Source organism: Myxine glutinosa, chromosome 11 (genome assembly GCF_964187855.1).
Source record: "Myxine glutinosa chromosome 11, kmMyxGlut1.1, whole genome shotgun sequence".
Classification (NCBI taxonomy): Eukaryota; Metazoa; Chordata; class Myxini; order Myxiniformes; family Myxinidae; genus Myxine; species Myxine glutinosa.
The window spans coordinates 47442986-47466429 of record NC_136271.1 but is presented as its reverse complement, the minus strand read 5'-3'; the positions used below and the strand labels follow the sequence as shown (position 1 = coordinate 47466429).

The following is a 23444-nucleotide window of genomic DNA, read 5'->3' as shown; positions in this document are numbered from 1 at the left end:
GGGGTGGGGTGGAGGAAGGGAGGGGGAGGGGTGGGGTGGGGTGGAGGAAGGGAGGGGGTGGGGTGGGGTGGAGGAAGGGAGGGGGTGGGGTGGAGGAAGGGAGGGGGGGTGGGGTGGGGTGGAGGAAGGGAGGGGGTGGGGTGGAGGAAGGGAGGGGGTGGGGTGGAGGAAGGGAGGGGGTGGGGTGGAGGAAGGAGGGGGTGGGGTGGAGGAAGGGAGGGGGTGGGGTGGAGGGAAGGGAGGGGGTGGGGTGGAGGAAGGGAGGGTGGGGTGGGGTGGAGGAAGGGAGGGGGGTGGGGTGGAGGAAGGGAGGGGGTGGGTGGAGGAAGGGAGGGGGTGGGTGGAGGAAGGAGGGGTGGGTGGGGTGGAGGAAGGGAGGGGTGGGGTGGGGTGGAGGAAGGGAGGGGTGGGGTGGGGTGGAGGAAGGGAGGAGGTGGGGTGGAGGAAGGGAGGGGGTGGGGTGGAGGGAAGGGAGGGGTGGGGTGGAGGAAGGGAGGGGTGGGGTGGAGGAGGGGAGGGCGTGGGTGGTGGAGGAGGGGAGGGGGGTGGAGGAGGGGAGGGGCGTGGGGTGGAGGAGGGGAGGGGGGTGGAGGAGGGGAGGGGGTGGAGGAGGGGAGGGTGGAGAGGGAGAGGGGGTGGAGGAGGGGAGGGGGGTGGAGGAGGGGAGGGGGGTGGAGGAGGGGAGGGGGTGGGGTGGAGGAAGGGGGGTGGGGTAGAGGAAGGGGGGTGGGGTGGAGGAAGGGGGGTGGGGTGGAGGAAGGGAGGGGGGTGGAGGAGGGGAGGGGGTGGAGGAGGGGAGGGGTGGAGGTGGGGAGGGGGTGAGGTGGGGAGGGTGGTGGAGGAGGGGAGGGGGGAGGAGTGGAGGAGGGGAGGGGGGAGGGGTGGAGGAGGGGAGGGGGAGGGGTGGAGGAGGGGAGGGGGAGGGGGAGGAGGGGAGGGGGGAGGAGGTGGAGGAGGGGAGGGGGGGAGGGGTGGAGGAGGGGAGGGGGTGGAGGAGGGGAGGGGGAGGAGGAGGAGAGTCGTGGAGACAAGGTACAGGAGACAAGGACAAGGAGACAAGGAGACAAGGAGACAAGGAGGGGCGGGGGTGGAGGAGGGGAGGAGGTGGAGGAGGGGAGGGGGAGGAGGAGGGGAGGGGGAGGGGAGGGGGAGGAGGAGGGGAGGAGGTGGAGGAGGGGAGGGGGAGGGGAGGAGGTGGGGGAGGGGGAGGGGAGGAGGTGGGGGAGGGGGGAGGGGAGGAGAGTCGTGGAGACAAGGTAGAGTTGGGTTCCTTACCAGAAATTAGTTATTTCTATTATTACTTAGTAAAAGTACAGTGACTGAATACTGAAATTAGGGATCAAACCGTAGTGTAATTATATTTTTCATATTCCCGGGATGTATATACAGAATTTAATGCAAGTTCACTCTTTTCCAAATATGTAATTAAACAATACAGTGCCATACTTCGAAAAATGTACGTAATTGTAGCGGCTGCCGCTGAGTTTTCACAATCGCCTTGCACCTATCAAGGACGCGGAGCGATCACCATGCCGGGCTCGTCCAGGACGCCCAGGCCCGCGCTCAACTTGCCAGGCCGCAGCCAGGCCGCTGGGCCACGCCCCCTGGCGCCGGGCCTGGGCAAACCCCCTGGCGGAATAGATATATATTGCTGACTGATAAACGGTTTTTCAGAGTGCCTGAGTTGTTTGATTTCATTAAAGCAACTCAGATGAATTCTAGCTTTTTGTCGCGTCCATTCTTCCGATCGACGTGGGAGCCCCGGCTCCTTCATTGGTGACCTATCGACATGGACACGGCAGTCGCCCTTAAACTGCCTACCTTCTGGGAGGCTCACGCGGCGGTTTGGTTCGCACAGGCAGAGTCCCTGTTCGCCCTGCGAGGCATCACGGCCGACGACACCCGCTTCCACCATGTGGTAGCTGCGCTCGGGTCGGTTACCGCGGCCTGCGCCCTGAGCCTCCTCGAAAGCCCGCCAGCCCGCTGACAAATACGGCGCGATTAAGAAGCTGCTCCTCGATGCTTTCGCCCTCCCATCGGCGGAACGCGCACGGCGGCCTGCTCGATCTGCCTGAGCTCGGCGACACGCGCCCTTCCGAGCGCATGGACTACATGCTTTCACTGCTCGGCGAGCACTCTCCGGCATTCCTGTTCCGGGAGCTGTTCTTCCGTCAGCTGCCTAACCCGGTACGCCTCGCCCTGGCAAGCACGACGATCACAGATCCCCGGGCCCTTGCCAGAGAAGCCGACAAGATCTCCGCCGCAGGACAGCGCATCGTAGCGGCGACATGGGACCCACCGCCGTCCGACGCAACACCCAGGGCGCCCGAGCACCCGGCACGGTCGACGGCCGAACTGCCGACGCCATTGGCGGCCGCTCTACCGAGCCGACCACCTCCGGCACGACGACCGAGGCCTCCACCTGACCAAGCGTGGTGTTACTATCATGCCAGGTTCGGACAGAAGGCCCGGACATGCCGACCCCCGTGCACCGTCGGCAGGCCGGGAAACGGCCGGGCCGGCGTTCATTACCAGCCATGAGCGCCGGCCACACGGGCAACTTACTGTTCATCACGGATAAAGCGTCCGGACGGCGCTTCCTGTGCGACACCGGCGCCCAACTGAGCGTCATACCCGCCTCTGACCAGGACAGGCAATCCGCGGTTTGCGGCCCCTCCTTAGTTGCGGCCAACGGATCGACTATCCGCACCTTCGGGCCCGCGCAACGTCACCCTCTGCTTCGGCGGCCAACGCTTTGCTTGGACGTTTGTAACCGCCAACGTGCCCGTGGCTCTGCTAGGCGCCGACTTCCTCTGCGCACACGGACTGCTGGTGGACGTCCAACGGCGTCGTTTAATCAACGCTGAAACCTTCAGCTCCCTGGTATGCACATTGAGCAGCTCCGCGCCGACCGAGCTGGCATGCGCCGTCCCGGCGGCGAACGAGTTTGCTCGCCTGCTCACGGAGTTCCCGGCCCTCACGCGGCCGACGTTTTCGGCCGTCGCAGTACGGCATGGGATCGAGCACCACATACCAACCACGGGCCCGCCGGTCTACGCCAGGGCCCGCCGCCTCGACCCAGCCAAGCTCGCCGTAGCGAAGGCCGAATTCGACGCGTTGGAGCACCTCGGCATCGTGCGGCGCTCCGATAGCGCGTGGGCCTCGCCACTGCACATCGTGCCAAAGCCGGGGGGTGGATGGCGCCCGTGTGGCGACTACCGCCGTCTCAATGACGCTACCACCCCCGACAGGTACCCGATCCCGCATATCCAAGACTTCTCCGCCCGTCTGGCGGGACGGGTCATTTTTTCGAAAATTGACCTCATACGGGGATATCACCAGGTACCTGTCAGGGCGGCCGACGTCCCTAAAACGGCAGTCATCACGCCGTTCGGCTTATTCGAATTCTTGCGGATGCCGTTTGGTCTCAAGAACGCGGCTCAGGCGTTCCAGCGCTTGATGGACGGCGTGCTGCGTGACCTGCCGTTCCTTTTCGTTTACCTGGACGACATCCTCGTCGCCAGCACGTCCCGGGCCGAGCACCTCCTCCACCTCCGGACGCTGTTCGAGCGCCTCAGCGAGCACGGCCTCATCGTCAACCCGGCCAAATGCCACTTCGGCACGACGGCCGTTGATTTTTTGGGCCATCACATCACCAAGAACGGGGCCGTGCCGCTGCCAACCAAGGTCGAGGCCATCACCACGTTCCCGCGTCCCCGCGCCATAAAGGCCCTGCAGGAATTCCTGGGAATGGTGAATTTTTATCACCGCTTCGTGCCCCGCGCTGCTCAGCTCATGCGGCCCCTCTACGAAGCCCTCCGGGGCATGCCGGCCAAGCACGACATCGCCTGGTCCGCAGCATTGGATGCGGCCTTCCAAGGCTCAAAGCGGGCCCTCGCCGACGCAACACTGCTCGCTCACCCGGTGCTCAACGCTCCCATCGCCCTCACCACGGATGCCTCCGACTACGCGGTGGGCGCCGTACATGAGCAATGGGTGAACGGGGTTTGGCAGCCACTCGCTTTTTTTCAGCCGGCAGCTCCGGCCGAACGAGCTCAAATACAGCACGTTTGACCGGGAGCTCCTCGGTCTACACCTGGCCGTCCGCCATTTCCGCCACCTCCTGGAGGGCCGACCTTTCACGGCGTTCGTCGACCACAAGCCGTTGGTTTACGCCATGGCCAAGGTCACGGAGCCATGGTCGGCCCGCCAACAGCGCCACCTTCTCCGCCGTGTCGGAGTTTACCACGGACATCCGGCACGTCGCCGGCAAAAACAACGCCGTGGCCGACTGTCTTTCCCGGGCCAGCGCGAACGCGGTCCACCTGGGCGTGGATTTTGCGCTTATGGCGGCGGACCAAACCACCGACACCACGGTGCAAGCCCTCCGGGCGGCGGACCAAACCACCGACACCACGGTGCAAGCCCTCCGGGCGGCGGACACGGGCCTCCGCCTGGCCGACATCCCCTGCGCGGACACTGTCCTGCTCTGCGACGTCTCCCAAGGCCAGCCTCGCCCCATCGTGCCCGTCGCCTGGCAACGCCGCATCTTCGCCTCCCTCCACGGCCTTTCCCACCCGGGCCGGAAAGCTTCCCAGAAGCTGGTGTCGGCGCGTTTCGTCTGGCACGGCCTTCGTCGGGACGTCCGCGATTGGACCAGCACCTGCACGGCCTGCCAACGGGCCAAGGTCCACCGACACACCCAGACCCCGCTGGCACCTTTCACCGTGCCTGAACGACGTTTCGACCACGTCAACGTGGATCTGGTGGGCCCCCTCCCCCCGTCACGGGGGTTCACACACCTGCTCACCATGGTGGACAGGACCACCAGGTGGCCGGAGGCCGTTCCCCTCGTCTCCACCACCACCGCCGACGTGGCGCAGGCTTTCATCGCCACCTGGGTCGCCCGCTTCGGCGCACCGGCGGACATCTCGTCAGACCGCGGTCCACAGTTCACCTCCGAGCTGTGGGGCGCGGTCGCCCGCAACCTGGGGATCAAGCTCCACCGTACTACGGCCTACCACCCCCAAGCAAACGGGTTGTGCGAGCGATTCCACCGCTCCATGAAGGCCGCGCTCATGGCCGGCCTCAAGACGTCGGGTGGGCCGACCGGCTGCCATGGGTCCTTTTGGGCCTTCGCACGGCCCCCAAGGAGGACCTCCAGGCATCCACCGCCGAGCTTGTCTATGGCCAGGTGCTACGCGTCCCGGGCGAATTTGTGCCCGACGCTACCAGTCCCTGGTCCGCAGCTCACCAGCGCTCGGACCTCCAGGAGGCCGCCCGACGGTTTGCCCCCGTGCCAACATCCCACCACGGTGACCCCCAGTCCTACGTCCCCCCAGCACTCCGCACAGCGGAGTATGTTTTTGTGCGTCACGACGCACATCGGTGGCCACTCCAGCCGCCGTACGACGGGCCCTTCCGGGTGCTGCGACGGGACGACAAGTCGTTCGTCATCGACATCGGCGGCAGGTCGGACCGGATTGCTGTGGACCGCCTCAAGCCGGCGCACGTGGACGTCGACCACCCACCACGGGTGGCCCTTCCGCCGCGGCGAGGCCGTCCCCCGTCCACGGTGCCCCCCACTCGACCGCCCACCACCTCACCGGACCCCCTCCCACGACCCGCCAGGGGTCGCTTCGGCCGGGTCATCAGGACCCCCCTCAAATTGACCCTGCCGGTGCAAGTCGATTCTGGGGGGACGTGTGTAGCGGCTGCCGCTGAGTTTTCACAATCGCCTTGCACCTATCAAGGACGCGGAGCGATCACCATGCCGGGCTCGTCCAGGACGCCCAGGCCCGCGCTCAACTTGCCAGGCCGCAGCCAGGACGCTGGGCCACGCCCCCTGGCGCCGGGCCTGGGCAAACCCCCTGGCGGAATAGATATATATTGCTGACTGATAAACGGTTTTTCAGAGTGCCTGAGTGTTTGATTTCATTAAAGCAACTCAGATGAATTCTAGCTTTTTGTCGCGTCCATTCTTCCGATCGACGTGGGAGCCCCGGCTCCTTCATAATAATCTAAACTAACTATGGAATACAATATTTCGTAAATAATAACGTTTGGTTTTAATCAATGTTTAATTAGTAAAAGAAGTGTATTCGGTGCTGTAAGTGTAACGAAAAGAGTAAATTTGGTTTTTGCCGGATGGAAGGGTGTAACGTAATTTCCTTATACACCGCCCATAACAGTTTTCCCAGGGACTTTTCCATTTGAACTGTATTCTTCAGATAGTTGTCACAATAAAAATTGCAATTCTTAAATACTCTGCACGTGGGGAGAAGGGCGAAGCTTCGTTTACGTGTCGCCACTTAATCGTGGTAACAATTACGCGTCGCGTTTGTAAATTCTATTTCCAAAATGAATAAAAGAATGAGGGAACAGAAAGAGACAGCCAATCAACGTTAACACAGACTTGCACGGGATGCTGAGCAACAAAGACGTTGGAGGATAATGCGTGCCCAGCAAACGTATGCAAGAGCAGCTGTGATGAATCCGGATGAAGTATCGGATAATATTGTTGAAGATCATCATTGCGGTCCGAGTTGGAAAGGAGTGAGGAGTTGAAAAGGAGTGAGGGAGTGAGGAGGAGAGGAGTGAAGGGAAGAGAGGCGTGAGGAGGAGATGGAATGGAGTGAGGGGACAGGAGTAAAGGGAACTAGGGAAGAGAGGAGTGAGGAGGAGTTGGAAGGGAGTGAGGAGGAGTTGGAAAGGAGTGGGGAGGAGAGGAGTAAAGTGAAGGGAGGAGTGAGGAGGAGTGAGGGGAGAGGAGTAAAGCAAAGAGAGTAGTGAGGAGGGGTTGGAAAGGAGTGAGGGAGTGGGGGGGGGGAGGAGTGAGGGAGTGGCGGGGGGAGGAGTGGGGGGGGAGGAGTGAGGGAGTGGGGGGGGAGGAGTGAGGGAGTGGGGGGGGAGGAGTGAGGAAGTGGGGGGGGAGGAGTGAGGGAGTGGGGGGGGAGGAGTGAGGGAGTGGGGGGGGAGGAGTGAGGGAGTGGGGGGGGGAGGAGTGAGGGAGTGGGGGGGGAGGAGTGAGGGAGTGGGGGGGGAGGAGTGAGGGAGTGGGGGGGGAGGAGTGAGGGAGTGGGGGGGGAGGAGTGAGGGAGTGGGGGGGGAGGAGTGAGGGAGTGGGGGGGGAGGAGTGAGGGAGTGGGGGGGGAGGAGTGAGGGAGTGGGGGGGGGAGGAGTGAGGGAGTGGGGGGGGAGGAGTGAGGGAGTGGGGGGGAGGAGTGAGGGAGTGGGGGGGGAGGAGTGAGGGAGTGGGGGGGGAGGAGTGAGGGAGTGGGGGGGGAGGAGTGAGGGAGTGGGGGGGGAGGAGTGAGGGAGTGGGGGGGGAGGAGTGAGGGAGTGGGGGGGGAGGAGTGAGGGAGTGGGGGGGGAGGAGTGAGGGAGTGGGGGGGGAGGAGTGAGGGAGTGGGGGGGAGGAGTGAGGGAGTGGGGGGGAGGGGTGGGGGGGAGGAGTGAGGGAGTGGGGGGGGGAGGAGTGAGGGAGTGGGGGGGGAGGAGTGAGGGAGTGGGGGGGAGGAGTGAGGGAGTGGGGGGGAGGAGTGAGGGAGTGGGGGGGGGAGTGAGGGAGTGGGGGGGAGGAGTGAGGGAGTGGGGGGAGGAGTGAGGGAGTGGGGGGGAGGAGTGAGGGAGTGGGGGGGAGGAGTGAGGGAGTGGGGGGGAGGAGTGAGGGAGTGGGGGGGAGGAGTGAGGGAGTGGGGGGGGAGGAGTGAGGGAGTGGGGGGGGAGGAGTGAGGGAGTGGGGGGGGAGGAGTGAGGGAGTGGGGGGGAGGAGTGAGGGAGTGGGGGGGGGAGGAGTGAGGGAGTGGGGGGGAGGAGTGAGGGAGTGGGGGGGGAGGAGTGAGGGAGTGGGGGGGGAGGAGTGAGGGAGTGGGGGGGGAGGAGTGAGGGAGTGGGGGGGGAGGAGTGAGGGAGTGGGGGGGGAGGAGTGAGGGAGTGGGGGGGGAGGAGTGAGGGAGTGGGGGGGGAGGAGTGAGGGAGTGGGGGGGGAGGAGTGAGGGAGTGGGGGGAGGAGTGAGGGAGTGGGGGGGGAGGAGTGGGGGGGAGGAGTGGGGGGGAGGAGTGAGGGAGTGGGGGGGGAAAGGAGTGGGGGAGGAAAGGAGTGAGGGAGTGGGGGGGGGAAGGAGTGGGGGGGGGGGGAGGAGTGGGGGAGGAAAGGAGTGAGGGAGTGGGGGGGGGAAAGGAGTGAGGGAGTGGGGGGGGGAAAGGAGTGAGGGAGTGGGGGGGGGAAAGGAGTGAGGGAGTGGGGGGGGGGGAAAGGAGTGAGGGAGTGGGGGGGGGAGGAGTGAGGGAGTGGGGGGGGGAGGAGTGAGGGAGTGGGGGGGGGGAAAGGAGTGAGGGAGTGGGGGGGGGAAGGAGTGAGGGAGTGGGGGGGGGAAGGAGTGAGGGAGTGGGGGGGGGAAGGAGTGAGGGAGTGGGGGGGGGGGGAAAGGAGTGAGGGGAGTGGGGGGGGAAAGGAGTGAGGGAGTGGGGGGGGGAAGGAGTGAGGGAGTGGGGGGAAGGAGTGAGGAGTGGGGGGGAAGGAGTGAGGGAGTGGGGGGGGAGGAGTGAGGGAGTGGGGGGGGAGGAGTGAGGGAGTGGGGGGGGGAAGGAGTGAGGGAGTGGGGGGAGGGAAAGGAGTGAGGGAGTGGGGGAGGGAAAGGAGTGAGGGAGTGGGGCGGGGAAAGGAGTGAGGGAGTGGGGCGGGGAAAGGAGTGAGGGAGTGGGGCGGGGAAAGGAGTGAGGGAGTGGGGCGGGGAAAGGAGTGAGGGAGTGGGGGGGGAAAGGAGTGAGGGAGTGGGGGGGGGGAAGGAGTGAGGGAGTGGGGGGGGGAGGGAGTGGGGGGGGGAAGGGAGTGGGGGGGGGAAGGAGTGAGGGAGTGGGGGGGGGGGGAAAGGAGTGAGGGAGTGGGGGGGGGAAGGAGTGAGGGAGTGGGGGGGGGGGAAAGGAGTGAGGGAGTGGGGGGGGGGAAGGAGTGAGGGAGTGGGGGGGGGGAAGGAGTGAGGGAGGGGGGGGGAAGGAGTGAGGGAGTGGGGGGGGGGAAGGAGTGAGGGAGTGGGGGGGAGGGAAAGGAGTGAGGGAGTGGGGGGGAGGGAAAGGAGTGAGGGAGTGGGGCAGGGAAAGGAGTGAGGGAGTGGGGGGGGGGAAGGAGTGAGGGAGTGGGGGGGGGAAAGGAGTGAGGGAGTGGGGGGGGGGAAGGAGTGAGGGAGTGGGGGGGGGAAAGGAGTGAGGGAGTGGGGGGGGGGAAAGGAGTGGGGGGGGGGAAAGGAGTGAGGGAGTGGGGAGGGGAAAGGAGTGAGGGAGTGGGGAGGGGAAAGGAGTGAGGGAGTGGGGGGGGGGAAGGAGTGAGGGAGTGGGGGGGGGGAGGAGTGGGGGGGGGGGGGAAAGGAGTGAGGGAGTGGAGGGGGAGAGGAGTAAAGGGAAGAGAGGAGGAGTTGGAGAGGAATGAGGGGGAAAGAGGAGTGGAGTGACGGGGCGAGGGGAGGGGGGGGGGAGAGATTAATTATGGGGAGAGGAGATGAGTGAGGGGTAACATATCATGTAAAGTAAATAAATTGTGTGGATTACATCATTTGTGGATCTGATGAAATGCCAGTAATCAAATTGAAAAACTGAATGCGCAGCATCAAACTCAAGATGTCCAAATGTCACACACGTCCATCCATGCCCGTGGGATTCCCACGGGTGTCCCCACTCGTCATATTATAATAGAGTTATGGCATACGTGTGTATGTATGTATGTGTGTATGTATGTATGTATGTATGTGTGTATGTATGTATGTATGATCTGCCTGCAACCCTCTTGTGGTTAAACTGCCAAAATCAAGACTTTCTGCTCACCTTCACTCCTTCATTCCTCTTTTCTCCCGCCTCTGGAACAAACTCCCTCACTCTCTTCAATCCCACTGCACCCTCCAGGTCTTTAAAACAGCTGTTCACCACCATCTCTTATCTTCCCCCATCCAAAACCTTGATCTTTTCTACCCCCGCTAATTTCGGTCCCCTTGTGTTTTATACCTCTCCCCCCCGCCCTCCCCCTCCCACGCCTCCTGCCCCCAAGCCCTCTCCCTCCCACACTTCTCCCTGCTCTCAAATGTTGTGGTTGTGTGCTTCCCCTTCTCTCCCCATCTTGTCTTCCGCTCCCTCTTTTTGTGTGTTTTGTTTGTCTGGTTGTTTTGTTAGTGAAATAAATGTTAGCTCTTTCACGAGCCTCGATTCAGTATACAAAAAAAAAATTTGTGCATGTATGTTTATGTGTATGTATGTTTATTTGTATGTATGTTTATGTGTATGTATGTTTATGTGTATGTATGTTTATGTGTATGTATGTTTATGTGTATGTATGTTTATGTGTATGTGTGTGTATGTATGTATGTACGTGTGTATGTACGTATATATGTATGTATGTTTATGCGCATGTATGTGTGTGTATGTATGTATGTGTGTGTGTATGTATGTATGTATGAACATGTGTGTGTATGTGTGTGTGTGTGTGTGTGTGTGTGTGTGTGTGTGTGTGTGTGTGTGTGTGTGTGTGTGTATGTACGTATATATGTATGTATGTGTGTATGTATGTTTATGCGCATGTATGTGTGTGTATGTATGTATGTGTGTGTATGTATGTATGTATGAACATGTGTGTGTGTATGTATGTATGTATGTGTGTATATGTATGTATGTATGCACAGTATGTATGTATGTATGCACAGTATGTATGTATGTATGTATGTATGTATGTATGTATGAACATGTATGTGTATGTTTGTGTGTGCGTGTGTGTGTGTATGTATGTATGTATGCACAGTATGTATGTATGTATGTAGCCAGAACTCCAGGGATTGCATTTTTCATAAATTTAAATGAGTACATGACTTTTTTTGGGGAAACTGATGGTAGAATTAAATTGTAAAGATATATGTGCACAGAAAATAATTTAATTTTAAGCTAATTAAATAATTAAACGATCACAGAAAATGATTACATGAGCCGAGAGAGAATAGTATGGTATGTATGGGACCGACCCATCATAGGCGGGCACTTCAGCTAGTATGTATAATGATCAAGTAGTATGTATAATAATAATAATCATCATCATCATGAATTGTGAAAGGCTATCGAGGTGATAGTGAGGCCTGATGGAGGAAGAGGATGTGGCAGACATACCTGACTCGCAATGTTTCGAGGCGCCAGAATGATCGAGCATGGGAGCACACAGCTCCAGCTTCGTAATGCACCGTGCTGTTGAACAGGAAGAGTTAAAGCACCTTTTGGAAAGTTGGCATCATCATGGGTATTATTAGTGTTATTTTAAGACTGGTGCAAATCAGTGTCGAGCTACAGGAGCATATTACCTATTTTGCATATATTTTGCGGACAAACTTTGTTTCCAACAAATCTGATACTGTCTATGTAAAAGTCACATGAGGTAAACTGATGAGTTAGACCGTGGTCGATACAGACCATATTTTAAATTAAAGAAAATACGAAAATGGCCTTCAGTGCTCTGATAACCAAGCACACAATTCGACAGCTGAACCTTCCCCACAATCCCGATTTCCCTAATTCATTACTGCCTATGATCATCCGGTTGTTCAGCCGAAGGAATTGTCAGACACTCGTCCATGTGTCCGTGGAACAGGCGCAGCACGTCCCCTCCGATCAAATAACCTGTCCAGGTGAGAAACAAGAGTTAATTGGAAGCTACTTTTTTTTTTGTATACAAGATCAAGGATCGTGTAAGAGCTAACATTAATCACAAAAAAAAGCGACACACAAAACATACAATAAAGGGAGCGAGAGACAAGATGGGGAGAGAGAGGGAAGCACACAAGTACAACAGCAGAGAACAGGGACATTGGGAGATCTGTGGGAGGGAGAGGGCTTGGGTGGGAGGTGGCATGGGAAGGGGGGGTGGGGGGTGGGAGAGGTACAAAACACATGGATACTGCTCGGACTTCCAAGAAAGAAAAGTGGATCTGAGGTGAATTAACGGGGATAGAAAAGATCAAGGTTTTGGATGGGGGAAGATAAGAGATGGTGGTGAACAGCTGTTTTAAAGACCGGGAGGGAGGAGAGGGATTGAAGAGAGTGAGGGAGTTTGTTCCAGAGGTGGGAGAAAAGAGGAATGAAAGGGTGAAGGTGAGCAGAGAGTCTTGATTTTGGCAGTTTAACCATCAGAGGGTGGCTGGCAGTTCTTGTGCGACCTGTAGGAATATTTGGGGAACAGAGCACAGATAGAGTTGGAGGAGCTAGGCCGGAGAGGAGTCGGTAGAAGACAGAAAGACCACCTACCTGCCTTTGGTGAGTGAGTGAAACGCCCTCACAATCAGCTTAATCGTGGGAGATTCCAATGATTCTGAAAGCTTTGTTTCAACAGCGTGAACCCGAGCTAAGTGTGAGGAGGAGAACCAGCCCAGAGGGGAGAGCAGTATTCCATTGAGCTGCGGATGAAAGCCTTGTATGTGGTGAGGAGCTCAGGTGTGCCAAGGAAGGACTTCGCACGACAGAGAATGCCCAGTCGGCGACTGGCTTTGGAGGCCAGCTTGGAAATGTGGTTTTCCCATGAAAGATCAAGGCAGATCGTGAGACCCAAAAGCTTGAGTGACAGAACTTCTTGGAGAGGATTGTTGAGAAAGTGGATGGGAGGGTTGTCCAGTCGGTCTTTTCGGAGAGACATAGTAAGAGTGTGAGATTTGTCAGGATTGAAAGACATGTTCCACTTGTTTGCCCAGTCAGTGATTTTGTCCAGGTCTGCAGAGAGTGAGGAGGCTGCAGACTGCCGATCTGAGGGATGAGGAATGGAGCGGCAGAGCGTGGAGTCATCAGCAAAGAGATAGAGAGGATTTTCCAGAGAGTCGGAGAGATCATTGATGAAGACAATTCATGATGCAAAGTAGTAGGTTGGAGGACGTGGAGGTATGAGATAGAAGTGAGACGAAGTGGGGAGGAGGTAGCTTTGAGGAGGAGGGGAGAGGGGGGAGAATTGGAGAAAGATGGTTGGGGGAGGGAGATTTTAAGGGGAGGTGTTGGGGGGGGGGGAGTTTTGAAGGGGAGGGGTTTGGGGGGAGTTTAGAAGGAGAGGGGCAAGGGGGCAAAAAGCACAGGGCCCAGAACACTGCCTTGGGGGAACTCCAGCCTGAATAGGAAGGGGAGATGAGAGATTTCCATTCAGGGCCACACGTTGACTACGACTAGAGAGGAAGTCCGCAAGCCATGCGTGGAGATTTCCATGGATACCATAGGAGGAGAGTTTGGTGAGCAGAGAGGGGTGTCAGACCGTATCGAAGGCACGTGATATGTCAAGGGAGAGAGCTCTGATTTCCTGTTTGGCATTGAGGACCTCCATCCATTGTTGAGACAGCAGAAGCAGCATGTCCAGAGTAGAGTGACCTGGTCTGAAACCAAATTGATGATCAGAGATCAAGCCATTGGAGAAGAGGAAGGATTTGATATCCGAAGTAATGATGGATTCCATAACTTTGCTGATAATTGGGAGCAGGCTGATTCGTCTGTAGTTGCAAGGATCTGTTTTTGCACCTTTTTGTGTAAAGCGGTAATGTTGGCTGATTTCCAAACTGATGGCAGATGGGTGATGACCCGTGGGCTGATGCCGTCTGGTCCAGTTGCAGAATCAGAGTCGAGGTTTGACAGAAACTTCTCCACCTTGTCAGGAGAGAAGGACACAGAGTCCAGGAGCAGCTGGGTTCGACTGGGTAAGGTGGGTACAGAGAGAGATGGGTTTGGAACACAAAATTTGAGGCAAACACAGAGTTGAGGCATTCGGCTTTGTCACGTGCGGTTGCAGCTGTGTCGCCATTTGAGGTAAGGGAGGGGATGGAGGGGGAACAAACACCAGAAACGGATTTGACCAGACGCCACCAGGATTTGGAGGAAGGAGACAGGTTTGAGAGTTCAATCTTGAGTGTGGAGAGATCGTGCTTCCTGGCACTCCTGAGGGTAGACATACACTTGATCCGAGCTTTGTGAAAGAAACTGAGATTACCTTCAGTTGGATTAGCCTTCCAAGAGGCAAAGGAAAGTTGTTTCAGGGCAACTGCCCCACCACAAGTTTCAGTGTACCATGGACGGGAGGAAGGGTATGACAACTGAAGACGAGATGGGATAAATCTGTGCATGAGAGAGAGCAGTTTGCTTTGGAAGAATTCCCAGGATGAGTTGATGTCAGAGGCAGCAGAGATGGGAGACCAGTCCCGATGATTGATGGCTGCTTGAAGACCGTGCCAGTTGGCCTGAGTGAAATGCCAGACTCGTCGACACTGAGGAGGCTCTCTGAGAATGGCCAGGGAGATGTCCACTTTAACAAGCACATGATCAGAAGAACCGATTGGAGCAGAAGAGCAGCAGACATTTGCAGGGAAGTTTGTCATAACCAAGTCTAGAAGAGAAGATGCTCTGTTGACTGAGATCCGAGTCCGGAAATTGACAGATTGTGTCCGTCCCAATGAGTCACAGAAGTCCTTTGCTGAGGTGCCATGGCTGGTGAGAGACGAACCCACACCCAGCCAGCTGGCATGATGACAGTTGAAGTCACCACATATGAGGAAGAGAGAGTTGGGATGAGTGGATAGAAGTTGGTCCATGTTGTCAGACAGCGAAATGTAAATTGAGTCATCACTGTTTGGAGGACGGTACAGAACACATATGAACAAAAGGTGGGAGCGGAGAGCCGAGGGTGGGGGGGAGAGGAAGCCGTAGCCAGAGGTACTCCTGGGGGTGGGGTGGAGAGAGGGCAGTGCAAGGAGAGTGAGGAAGAGAGTTTTTTTTATAAAGATAGCAACCCCAACACCAGGACGAGGCTCAGGTCTATCATACCGGAGGAGGGAGTAAGGCTCAGGTCTATCATACCGGAGGAGGGAGTAACCAGGAAGAGATATTAAGGAATCAGAGACATCTTGAAGGAGGAAAGTTTCTGTTAAGCAGATTACGTCTGGTTTGTCAGAAGCAACCTGTATGGAGAGATCAGTCAAGTTTGAGCGAAGGCCCCGGATATTTGAGGTCCATACCGTTAAGGAAGACGGAGGGAGTGCATCGGGTGCAGGGCAGGGGAGGGGAGAGGTAGGGTAAGATGAAGGGTGAGAGGGGGAGGTAGGGAGAGCTGTTGAAAGTGTGTCAGAGATTGCAAAAGAGTTAGGAGAAAGGGAAGGATGAGGAGGACAAAAGGTTTGATGGTGATGGGATGAGGCACAGTGAGGGGTTGTTTGAGGAGGGGCAGAGCAAATTAGTAGGTTGGAGGAGGTGGAGGTATGAGATAGAAGTGAGACGAAGTGGGGAGGAGGTAGCTTTGAGGAGGAGGGGAGAGGGGGGAGAATTGGAGAAAGATGGTTGGGGGAGGGAGATTTTAAGGGGAAGTGTTGGGGGGGGGAATTTTGAAGGGGAGGGGTTTGGGGGGAGTTTAGAAGGAGAGGGGCAAGGGGGCAGTTTTGAAGGGTAGGGGCAAAGTGGGAGATTTGGAGGGGAGGGACGAGAAGGGAGTTTAGGAGGGGAGGGTCAAGGGGGGATATTTGGAGGGGAGGGGGGAGTTTAGGAGGGAAGAGGTGAGGGGGGAATTTTGAAGGGGAAGGATGGGTGGGGGGGAGTTTTGAAGGTGAGGGGTGAGGGGGGAGATTTGGAGGAGAGGGGTGAGGGGGGAGTTTAGGAGGGGATGGTGAGGGGGGAGAATTGAAAGGGAGGGGTGAGGGGGGGTTTAGGAGGGGAAGTGTGAGGGGGGAGTTTAGAAAGTGGATGATTCATAAAAAACGAACATTTATTACAAACTGGGTTTATTGTGATTTTCAAGTCAGAGATCTGTTTAAAAACGATAGAGGAGGGGTGGAATGAAGGTGAGTTTAGAGAATGTAGAAAGGAAGAACTGTAAAAGATTTTTAAAAAATTTAAGTCGAATGAATTGAAGAGGAAATAACTTGGGACATTCAAAAGGTTCTTCAGCCGAGAGACTCACAGATATTCCAGGGTCACACCAACATCAGGTGTTTTTCATTAATTTGATTGGATTTTCCTAATTAATGTATTATTATATGTACTTGTACAATGAAAATAAAGATGTGGTGCTTCTTGGACTGCTGTAAGAGTCTCGTTGCAATAACCGTTTTGAACACCCGAGTAATTCGAAATATTTTCCATCGAAAAAATGGAAGAATAAGCAAAGTCGATGAGAATACAGGTATCATTAAAACACCTTGGGCAAGTTCACTTCCAGACGATGTCGGAGTGACTCTCCAGAGTGTCTGCTGAAACGATGCGTCTACATGAAGTCCTGAACTTGTGTACGACAGGTGCTGTGGTGGTACATGACCCAGAGGGAACCATTATTATTCACAAAATACAAAGATGCATCTTCTATTCTCTTGTTATAGTGACGTCACATTGACTAGTCAGCCTTTTTCCACTGCAGGGGCTAACAGGTGTAACAAGGCACATGGAACAATTACATCAGTCAGGAGAAAAAGGATATCCATGGCAGGTCACATGCACCCTTTTGATTGGAAGAACGTTCTCCGGAAATCTATCGGGCTCATACAGTGGGCATGCCCCATCGCTATTCCTCAATCATTCCGACATCGGAGCATCATTACATGTGACAGTTTTCCGGGTCACATTGATTAATAATTATCAATCCATCAGTGTTCAAATCAAGATCAAATTTAAAACATGCTAAAATCAGACTATGGCCATCATGCTTGTGCCATGTAAATAACTATGCCTTCCCATTCAACAACCAAGCTTACTAATTACATAGAAACCTGTCAGGAACATAATTTGCAATGATTCCCAACCTGTGGTCTCGGTGTTTTACATGAAAAAGAAGAATCTGACACCAATTGTACATTATCATTGTTCTACGTACTTTTCACAGTTGTATATGTATTTGAATAAACGCACGTTATGTGTAATATGGATCACGTGATGTCATACCACGTGCTCGTGCAACAAAGTTGATCATTGGAATTTAGACTTTGTTTACCAAATGTATAAACAAGTCCCTTCAGGTGAATGTTTCGTGCAATTTCATGTTCTATTGACAGGTGGATAATAGCCCAACAAGTGTTTGTTGAATCATTACGGAAAGAATGAATGCTTTGATAAACTTTAGCTTGGAAAAAGCTTCGCTCACCACTGGTCACAGAAACATGGAGTCAACAAGATGTCGAGAGCAATAAAGGTGTTGGGGACTGTGGGGAAAATGAAGAAGAGGAAGAGCCTTCCCAGTCGTGGAGCATCTTGGATGCCGATGAATGGGCGAACGCTCGGTGTGCGAGAGAGTCAGTATCTTGTCTGCTGAATGAGTTATGCTGAGATGTTCGCTGGTTCTTCTTGGTAAGGAGAGACTGGGATTGAAGACTAATGTCTTACAATGCTTGACTTTGCTTTATAATGCTTTATTTGCTTTGTAGGACTGATGAAATTATTACCTGTTGTGTAGAATGCCAAAGATCGATTTCAATGAAGCCTCGTATCCTGAAGTGAGGTCTGGAAGCTTTTTCAATACAGGGAAATTATCTGTGAGCTTACTTTTGCAAACAAAGTTCAAATCATCTTGTGATCCTGCCAACTTTGGAACTCGTCTTGCAATGGGTCGCAGTTCACTGAACAAATTGGAAGCATCGATATCTTTGGAGTCCCCGTGTTGTAAAGCTTGCGTTAGCTTCAAGCAATGTGTTCCATCATTTGCTTTGATGTTCTATTCTGTAACCCGTGAACATCACAGAGGAAGCCAAACACAGAACTAATTTGACGCATCTGTGTGAATCTTTCTTCACCCGATTGATTGTATTGCCGAGTCAAGGATTGAAGAAGAAAAAGTTCATTTTGAATTTTTCCTTGAGGTTCTGAATGGGCTCATCGGCTGCTTCATATGTGAACTGCTTCCTGTTTCTCCTAATACAGACCGGATCTGGTTCAATGTGTTCAGGTATCTTCAACTCCTGAGCAAGTTCTGGTATCTTCAACTCCTGAGCAAGTTCTGGTATCTTCAACTCCTGAGCAAGTTCTGGTATCTTCAACTCCTGAGCAAGTTCTGGTATCTTCAACTCCTGAGCAAATTCACTAATTCACGTATGACAGCAATTCAACAATACAATTATAACACCCCTCTCGCACCCACTATATCCCCATTGGCTTAACCTGGTTACCACAGTCAATGCAGTTAACACACTGTTAATGTGGTTAATGTGGTTCGCACCACAGATAGTAAAGACCAAGGGAAATGACGAGATTAAGCAGAGAAAGAACAGTTTACCCGATCCCCACACGATGCCCTTTTGGTGCCCATGTTGGGTCGGTGCTGGGTTTGCTCGGGGGAGCTAAACTTGGCGGAGCTTGAGCGGTATTCGTGGAGCTAAAGATGTTAGTGGCACCCACTGTTACCAGCAGTTTTCAGTAGGCGTTCGCGGTTCTTACTTCAACCCACAATCTCGGGGAGTACTGCTGGTGCCCCCAAGAGGGGAAAGGAGGTTGCTTAGCTTTTGCTGAGCTGGCAATTAACAGTTCATATTATAGGTAAAACACAAACACATAAACCAGCCCATGTTCCCAACCCCTCCCCCCTGCCTTCCCATGCCTCCTCCCTCCAAGCCGTCTCCCTCCCACAGATCTCCTGATGTCCCTGTTCTCTGCTGTTGTACTTGTGTGCTTCCCTCACTCTCCCCATCTTGTCTCCCGCTCCCTTTATTGTATGCTATGTGTGTCCGTTTGTCCGTTTTTGTGATTGATGTTAGCTCTTTCACAAGCCTCGATCTTGTATACAAAAAAACAAACAAAAAAAAAACACAGACAGTCTGCTTGTTTACCTGTGTAATTTCATGAATAGTTTTTTGTTTTTTTTGTCGCCACCAAATTTTTCCGCTCTCTGCGATCGCCTAGTTTGCCTAGTGGTTGCACCGACCCTGGCACCATGGACCCCTGGAGGTCCGCAAGCCCGCTCTCAGTCCACATGGGGGAGAGAAATTCCTCATTAGCTTCTCTACACTGCCAAATGAGGTCACATGTTGGGACCCGCCACACGTCGGAAGCAACCATTCGTGAAAGGGATATGGTTCATTCTGCTTGTGCAGTAATTTGTCGCTATTATAGTCGTATATCACTATGTCAATCAATGTGATATCATGTCATCATGATAGACGTGCATTGGGGTTCACAAAAATTTTGGAAGGTCGGAAAGGGTCCGCACACCCAACAAAGGTTAGCAAAAAGGTTAACAAACCATTTATGTCTTTCACGTGCATTTTAACAGATACATCTCTCTCAGTTGCTGGGTAACTGGGCCTCACCAGGTAGCGTTCTGAGGAGACACTGACGAGGATTACATCATCTCCAACACGAACCTTCTCTCCCTCGGATCGTTGTTTGGATGCAGGGTGGATGGTCCACCAACATGCCTCACCTTGTCACACATAAACAAGCTAGATTCACACTCCCAACAGCTTTTTCATTCCATAAATACTCCCAAAGTCGTATGGTTACATTTGCTTTCATTATTGTTTCCGGTGTTTGTAATGGTTATAGTGTGTACAATTGTCCACAATATATTGAATAGTAATAAAGACAGATTTCTTGATTACAACCTCAATATAGCACTAATTTAGACTGTAAATAACAACAAAGACAAGAAATGTGTTGTGCACAGCACTGTACTTGTGAAATCCCTAAAATAAGTTGACCTTTGGCCTATATTGACCTTTTGGCCAATAATGGCCTCAAAAATAATTGGTGGTTGAATCCAGTGACGTGACATGCAAATCCTCTTAAAAATTCAAGTCAATCGGATGAAAATTGACAATTTTAGAAATTTGGCCTATGTTGACCTTTGGGCCTATGTTGACCTCAAAAATAATACGTGGTTAAATTTGCAGACGAGATGTGCAAATATGTACTCTTCTTCCAGTCAATCGGATGAAAATTTATTTTAGAAATCTGACAAAGTTGACCCTTTGTCCTCTAAATAAATAGGTTTCTTGCTTATGACCAACTAGCCTGGCGTTGGCTTAGCGGTTAGGGTGCCGGCTTGGGATCCTAGGATCCTGGGTTCGAATCCCGGTCGATCGCTGAATTAACAACAGGGGGGTTGACTCAGCCTGTCATCCTTCCGAGGTCGGCAATTTGAGTACCAGCTTGCTGGGATGAATGATCACGGTGTGTACCCCGATTCAGAATCGGCACACTGTATCCCTGCGCATCGTCAGAGCGTGACCAAGGGTTGGCGTCAGGAAGGGCATCCGGCCATAAAAACATTGCCTCAAACAGGGAACCATGATTGTCATGGGGCCCGCAAGGCTAACCCCCGCTCTAGAGGGGAAAAATGGCCTTAAAACGATCATTCTTATGACCAACTCTACCATTAAATAAATGAACAAGATTATAACTAATTAATTGGAATATGTGGGAAAATTACATGCCCAGACCAGGAATCAAACCCAGGTTCTCTGGTGAACCATACCAGTGCTCTGCCATCTGAGCAATCTGGGCGACTCTGATCAAGCATTAAATTTTACCACATATGATTGCCATTCTATTTCCGTCACTGCTTCCGGGGCACTCGCTGCCAACCATAGGAGCACCAACAGCTGATCTTGTATACAAAAATAAATAAATTATAATCCTGTTCATTTATTTAATTATGTTTCTACGCCCCCAGTGGTGTTTGTAATAGCGGACATGGATTTATCCCCCTATTGGAGAAAGACCCCCTCATGAGGGCTCCACTCACTCCCCTCTTCCTGTCCCTGGGAGTGGGGAGGGATTGTCCCCCACAATATGTCTTTGCTCTCTGGAATATGTCTCCGGAATTGAAACATACAGTGCATTCAGAAAGTATTCAGATCCCTTCACTTTTTTCTGCCACTCTGCCATAAAGCCCAGATAGGTGCAGTGTTGCAGTGATGGTTGTCCTTCTGGAAGTTTCTCCCATCTCCACACAGGTTCTCTGGAGCTCAGCCAGAGTGACCATCGGGTTCTTGGTCACCTCTCTTACCAAGACCTTCTCCCCCGATTGCTCAGTTTGGCCGGGTGCCCAGCTCTCGGAAGAGTCCTGGTTGTTCCAAACTTCTTCCACTTAAGAATTATGGAGGCCACTGTGCTCTTGGGAACCTTCAATGCAGCAGAGATTTTTTTGTAGGCTTCCCCAGATCTGTGCCTCGACACAATCCTGTCTCTGAGCTCTGCAGGCAGTTCCCTCGACCTCATGGCTTGGTTTTTGCTCTGATATGCATTGTCAGCTGTGAGACCTTATATAGACAGGTGTGTACCTTTCCAAATGTCCAATCAATTGAATTTACCACAGATGGACTCCAATCAAGGTGTAGAAACATCTCAAAGATGATCAAGGGAAATGGGAGGCACCTGAGCTAAATTTCAAGTGTCATAGCAAAGGGTCTGAATACTTATGTCAATGTGATATTTCAATTTTTTCTTTTCAATAAATTTGCAAAACTTTCTAAAATCCTGTTTTCTCTTTGTCATTATGGGGTATTGAGTGTAGATTGATGAGGGGGAAAAATGAATTTAAACGATTTCAGCATAAGGCTGCAACATAACAAAATGTGAAAAAAGTGAAGGGGTCTGAATACTTTCTGAATGCACTGTACACTCAACAACTTATTCGTCCAACTGACTCCGACTTCTCCGGCTGCAATTGTTATCTCTGTACACACCTCATCAATGCTTGGCGCCATTCCCTTTTTCACCCTCTTCAATGCCGTCTGCACTTCTTCTTCCGTGATCTCCACCACCTCCACTTTCTCCTGCACATAACTCGGTAGCTCCAGCTCGCCGTCACTCCTTTTCTTCATAATCACCACAAACACCACAGGCTTGGGCTGGGTGGTAACATGCTCTCCCACAGGGCCTTGCAATCCTTCATCCTCCACAATTGCCGCTTCCTTACAACCACCAAATCTAGTTCTGTTCTGTGCTGTCCACTCCTACAGGTAATCTTGTGGCTTTCCCGCTTTTGAAATAATGAACCAGATATGGCCATCCCATTCCTTGCCACCAGCTCCATCAGCTCTTGGTACTCTCTATTTCCTGTTCCCCAAACAAATTTACCAACAGATTCCTCTTCACCTGGCTCTGCTACTCCGACATGCGTGTTAAGGTCCCCCACGATGCACAGCATCATGTCCATCTCAACCATTCCCATCATGCGTCCCATCTCAACCATGCGTGTCAACCAACTCCAAGGGCCTCTCACTCACTCACCGCAGGCAGGTTGGTGGTCTTTCCGTCTTCTACCGACTCCTCTCTGGCCTTGCCCCCCCAGCTCTCTCTGGGCTCTGTCCCGCAAATATTCCTACAGGTCGCACAAGATCTGCCTGCAACCCTCTTTTGGTTAAACTGCCAAAATCAAGACTCTCTGCTCACCTTCACTCCTTCATTCCTCTTTTCTCCCGCCTCTGGAACAAACTCCCTCACTCTCTTCAATCCCACTCCACCCTCCAGGTCTTTAAAACAGCTGTTCACCACCATCTCTTATCTTCCCCCATCCAAAACCTTGATCTTTTCTACCCCCGCTAATTTCACCCCAATTCCACTTTTTGAAATACCAACTTTTGTCCTGGAAGTCCTTGGTGTCCTTGTGCTTTATACTTCTCCCTCCCCCCCCCCCCCTTCCCACGCCTCCTCCCCCCGGGGTCTCTCCCTTCCACACATCTCCCTGCTCTCGGATGTTGTGTGTGTGTGCTTCCCCTTTTCTCCCAATCTTGTCTTCCGCTCCCTCTTTTTGTGTATTTTGTTTGTCTGGTCGATTTGTTTGTGAAGTTAATGTTAGCTCTTTCACGAGCCTCGATTCAGTATACAAAAAAAAAAAAAAAAAATCCTCTCCAATGTGTCCATGAATTCCTGTTTCTCTGCCCCAGATCTTCCCATTTGTGGCCCATATACCGACATAACACAGATCACTTGCCTCTGTATCACCACCCATGCCATAAGTATCTGTCCCTCCCATCTTTCCACTCTGACCACCTGCTTGCTGATCTCTTACGATACTATTATTCATATGCCATTACTCCTTCCATCCACCACCACCCGCATGCAAAACTTCTGCAATTCCCCTAGATGATTCTACGTACTTCTTCCACTCCTTCTCCAAACCTTCCACTTCTTCGCTAAGTTGCTCATACCTGGCCCTCACCCTCTCAGTGTACTCTATGGCGACATTTCCCCAACACTTACCCCACCTGTATCCTCCTACCAACCTCCTTGCCCTGTCTCCCTTCCATCTGGTCTACTGCACGCATACTTCCAACCTCCCTCTCTGCGTCATCTCTACCACCTCAACCCTTCTCCCCCCTATTGATCCCATATTCAAACTACCGAGCTGAACCTCTCTTCTGAACCCCTGCCCACCTGGCAGAGCGAGTACCATCTTGATTAATTTGGGATGCTCAGGTCATCAATCATCAGTGCTGCCCTGGCTAACCTGCTGAACCTACTACCCTAGGCTGTTATCATAA

At 53.5% G+C, this 23444-nt stretch overlaps 1 protein-coding gene across 1 annotated transcript in view; it reads right to left on the bottom strand.

Moving 5' to 3' along the window:
* Nucleotides 1-23444, bottom strand: part of LOC137436654 (ryanodine receptor 2) — a 344268-nt gene that overhangs the window by 303956 nt on the left and 16868 nt on the right. Inside the window, exons 6-9 of the mRNA XM_078786637.1 lie at nucleotides 19266-19378; nucleotides 16175-16274; nucleotides 11550-11646; nucleotides 11143-11217 (exon numbers count right to left, since the gene is read on the bottom strand). Of these exons, the coding sequence (XP_078642763.1) occupies nucleotides 11143-11217; nucleotides 11550-11646; nucleotides 16175-16274; nucleotides 19266-19378 (385 nt within the window). The remainder of the gene's footprint in view (nucleotides 1-11142; nucleotides 11218-11549; nucleotides 11647-16174; nucleotides 16275-19265; nucleotides 19379-23444) is intronic.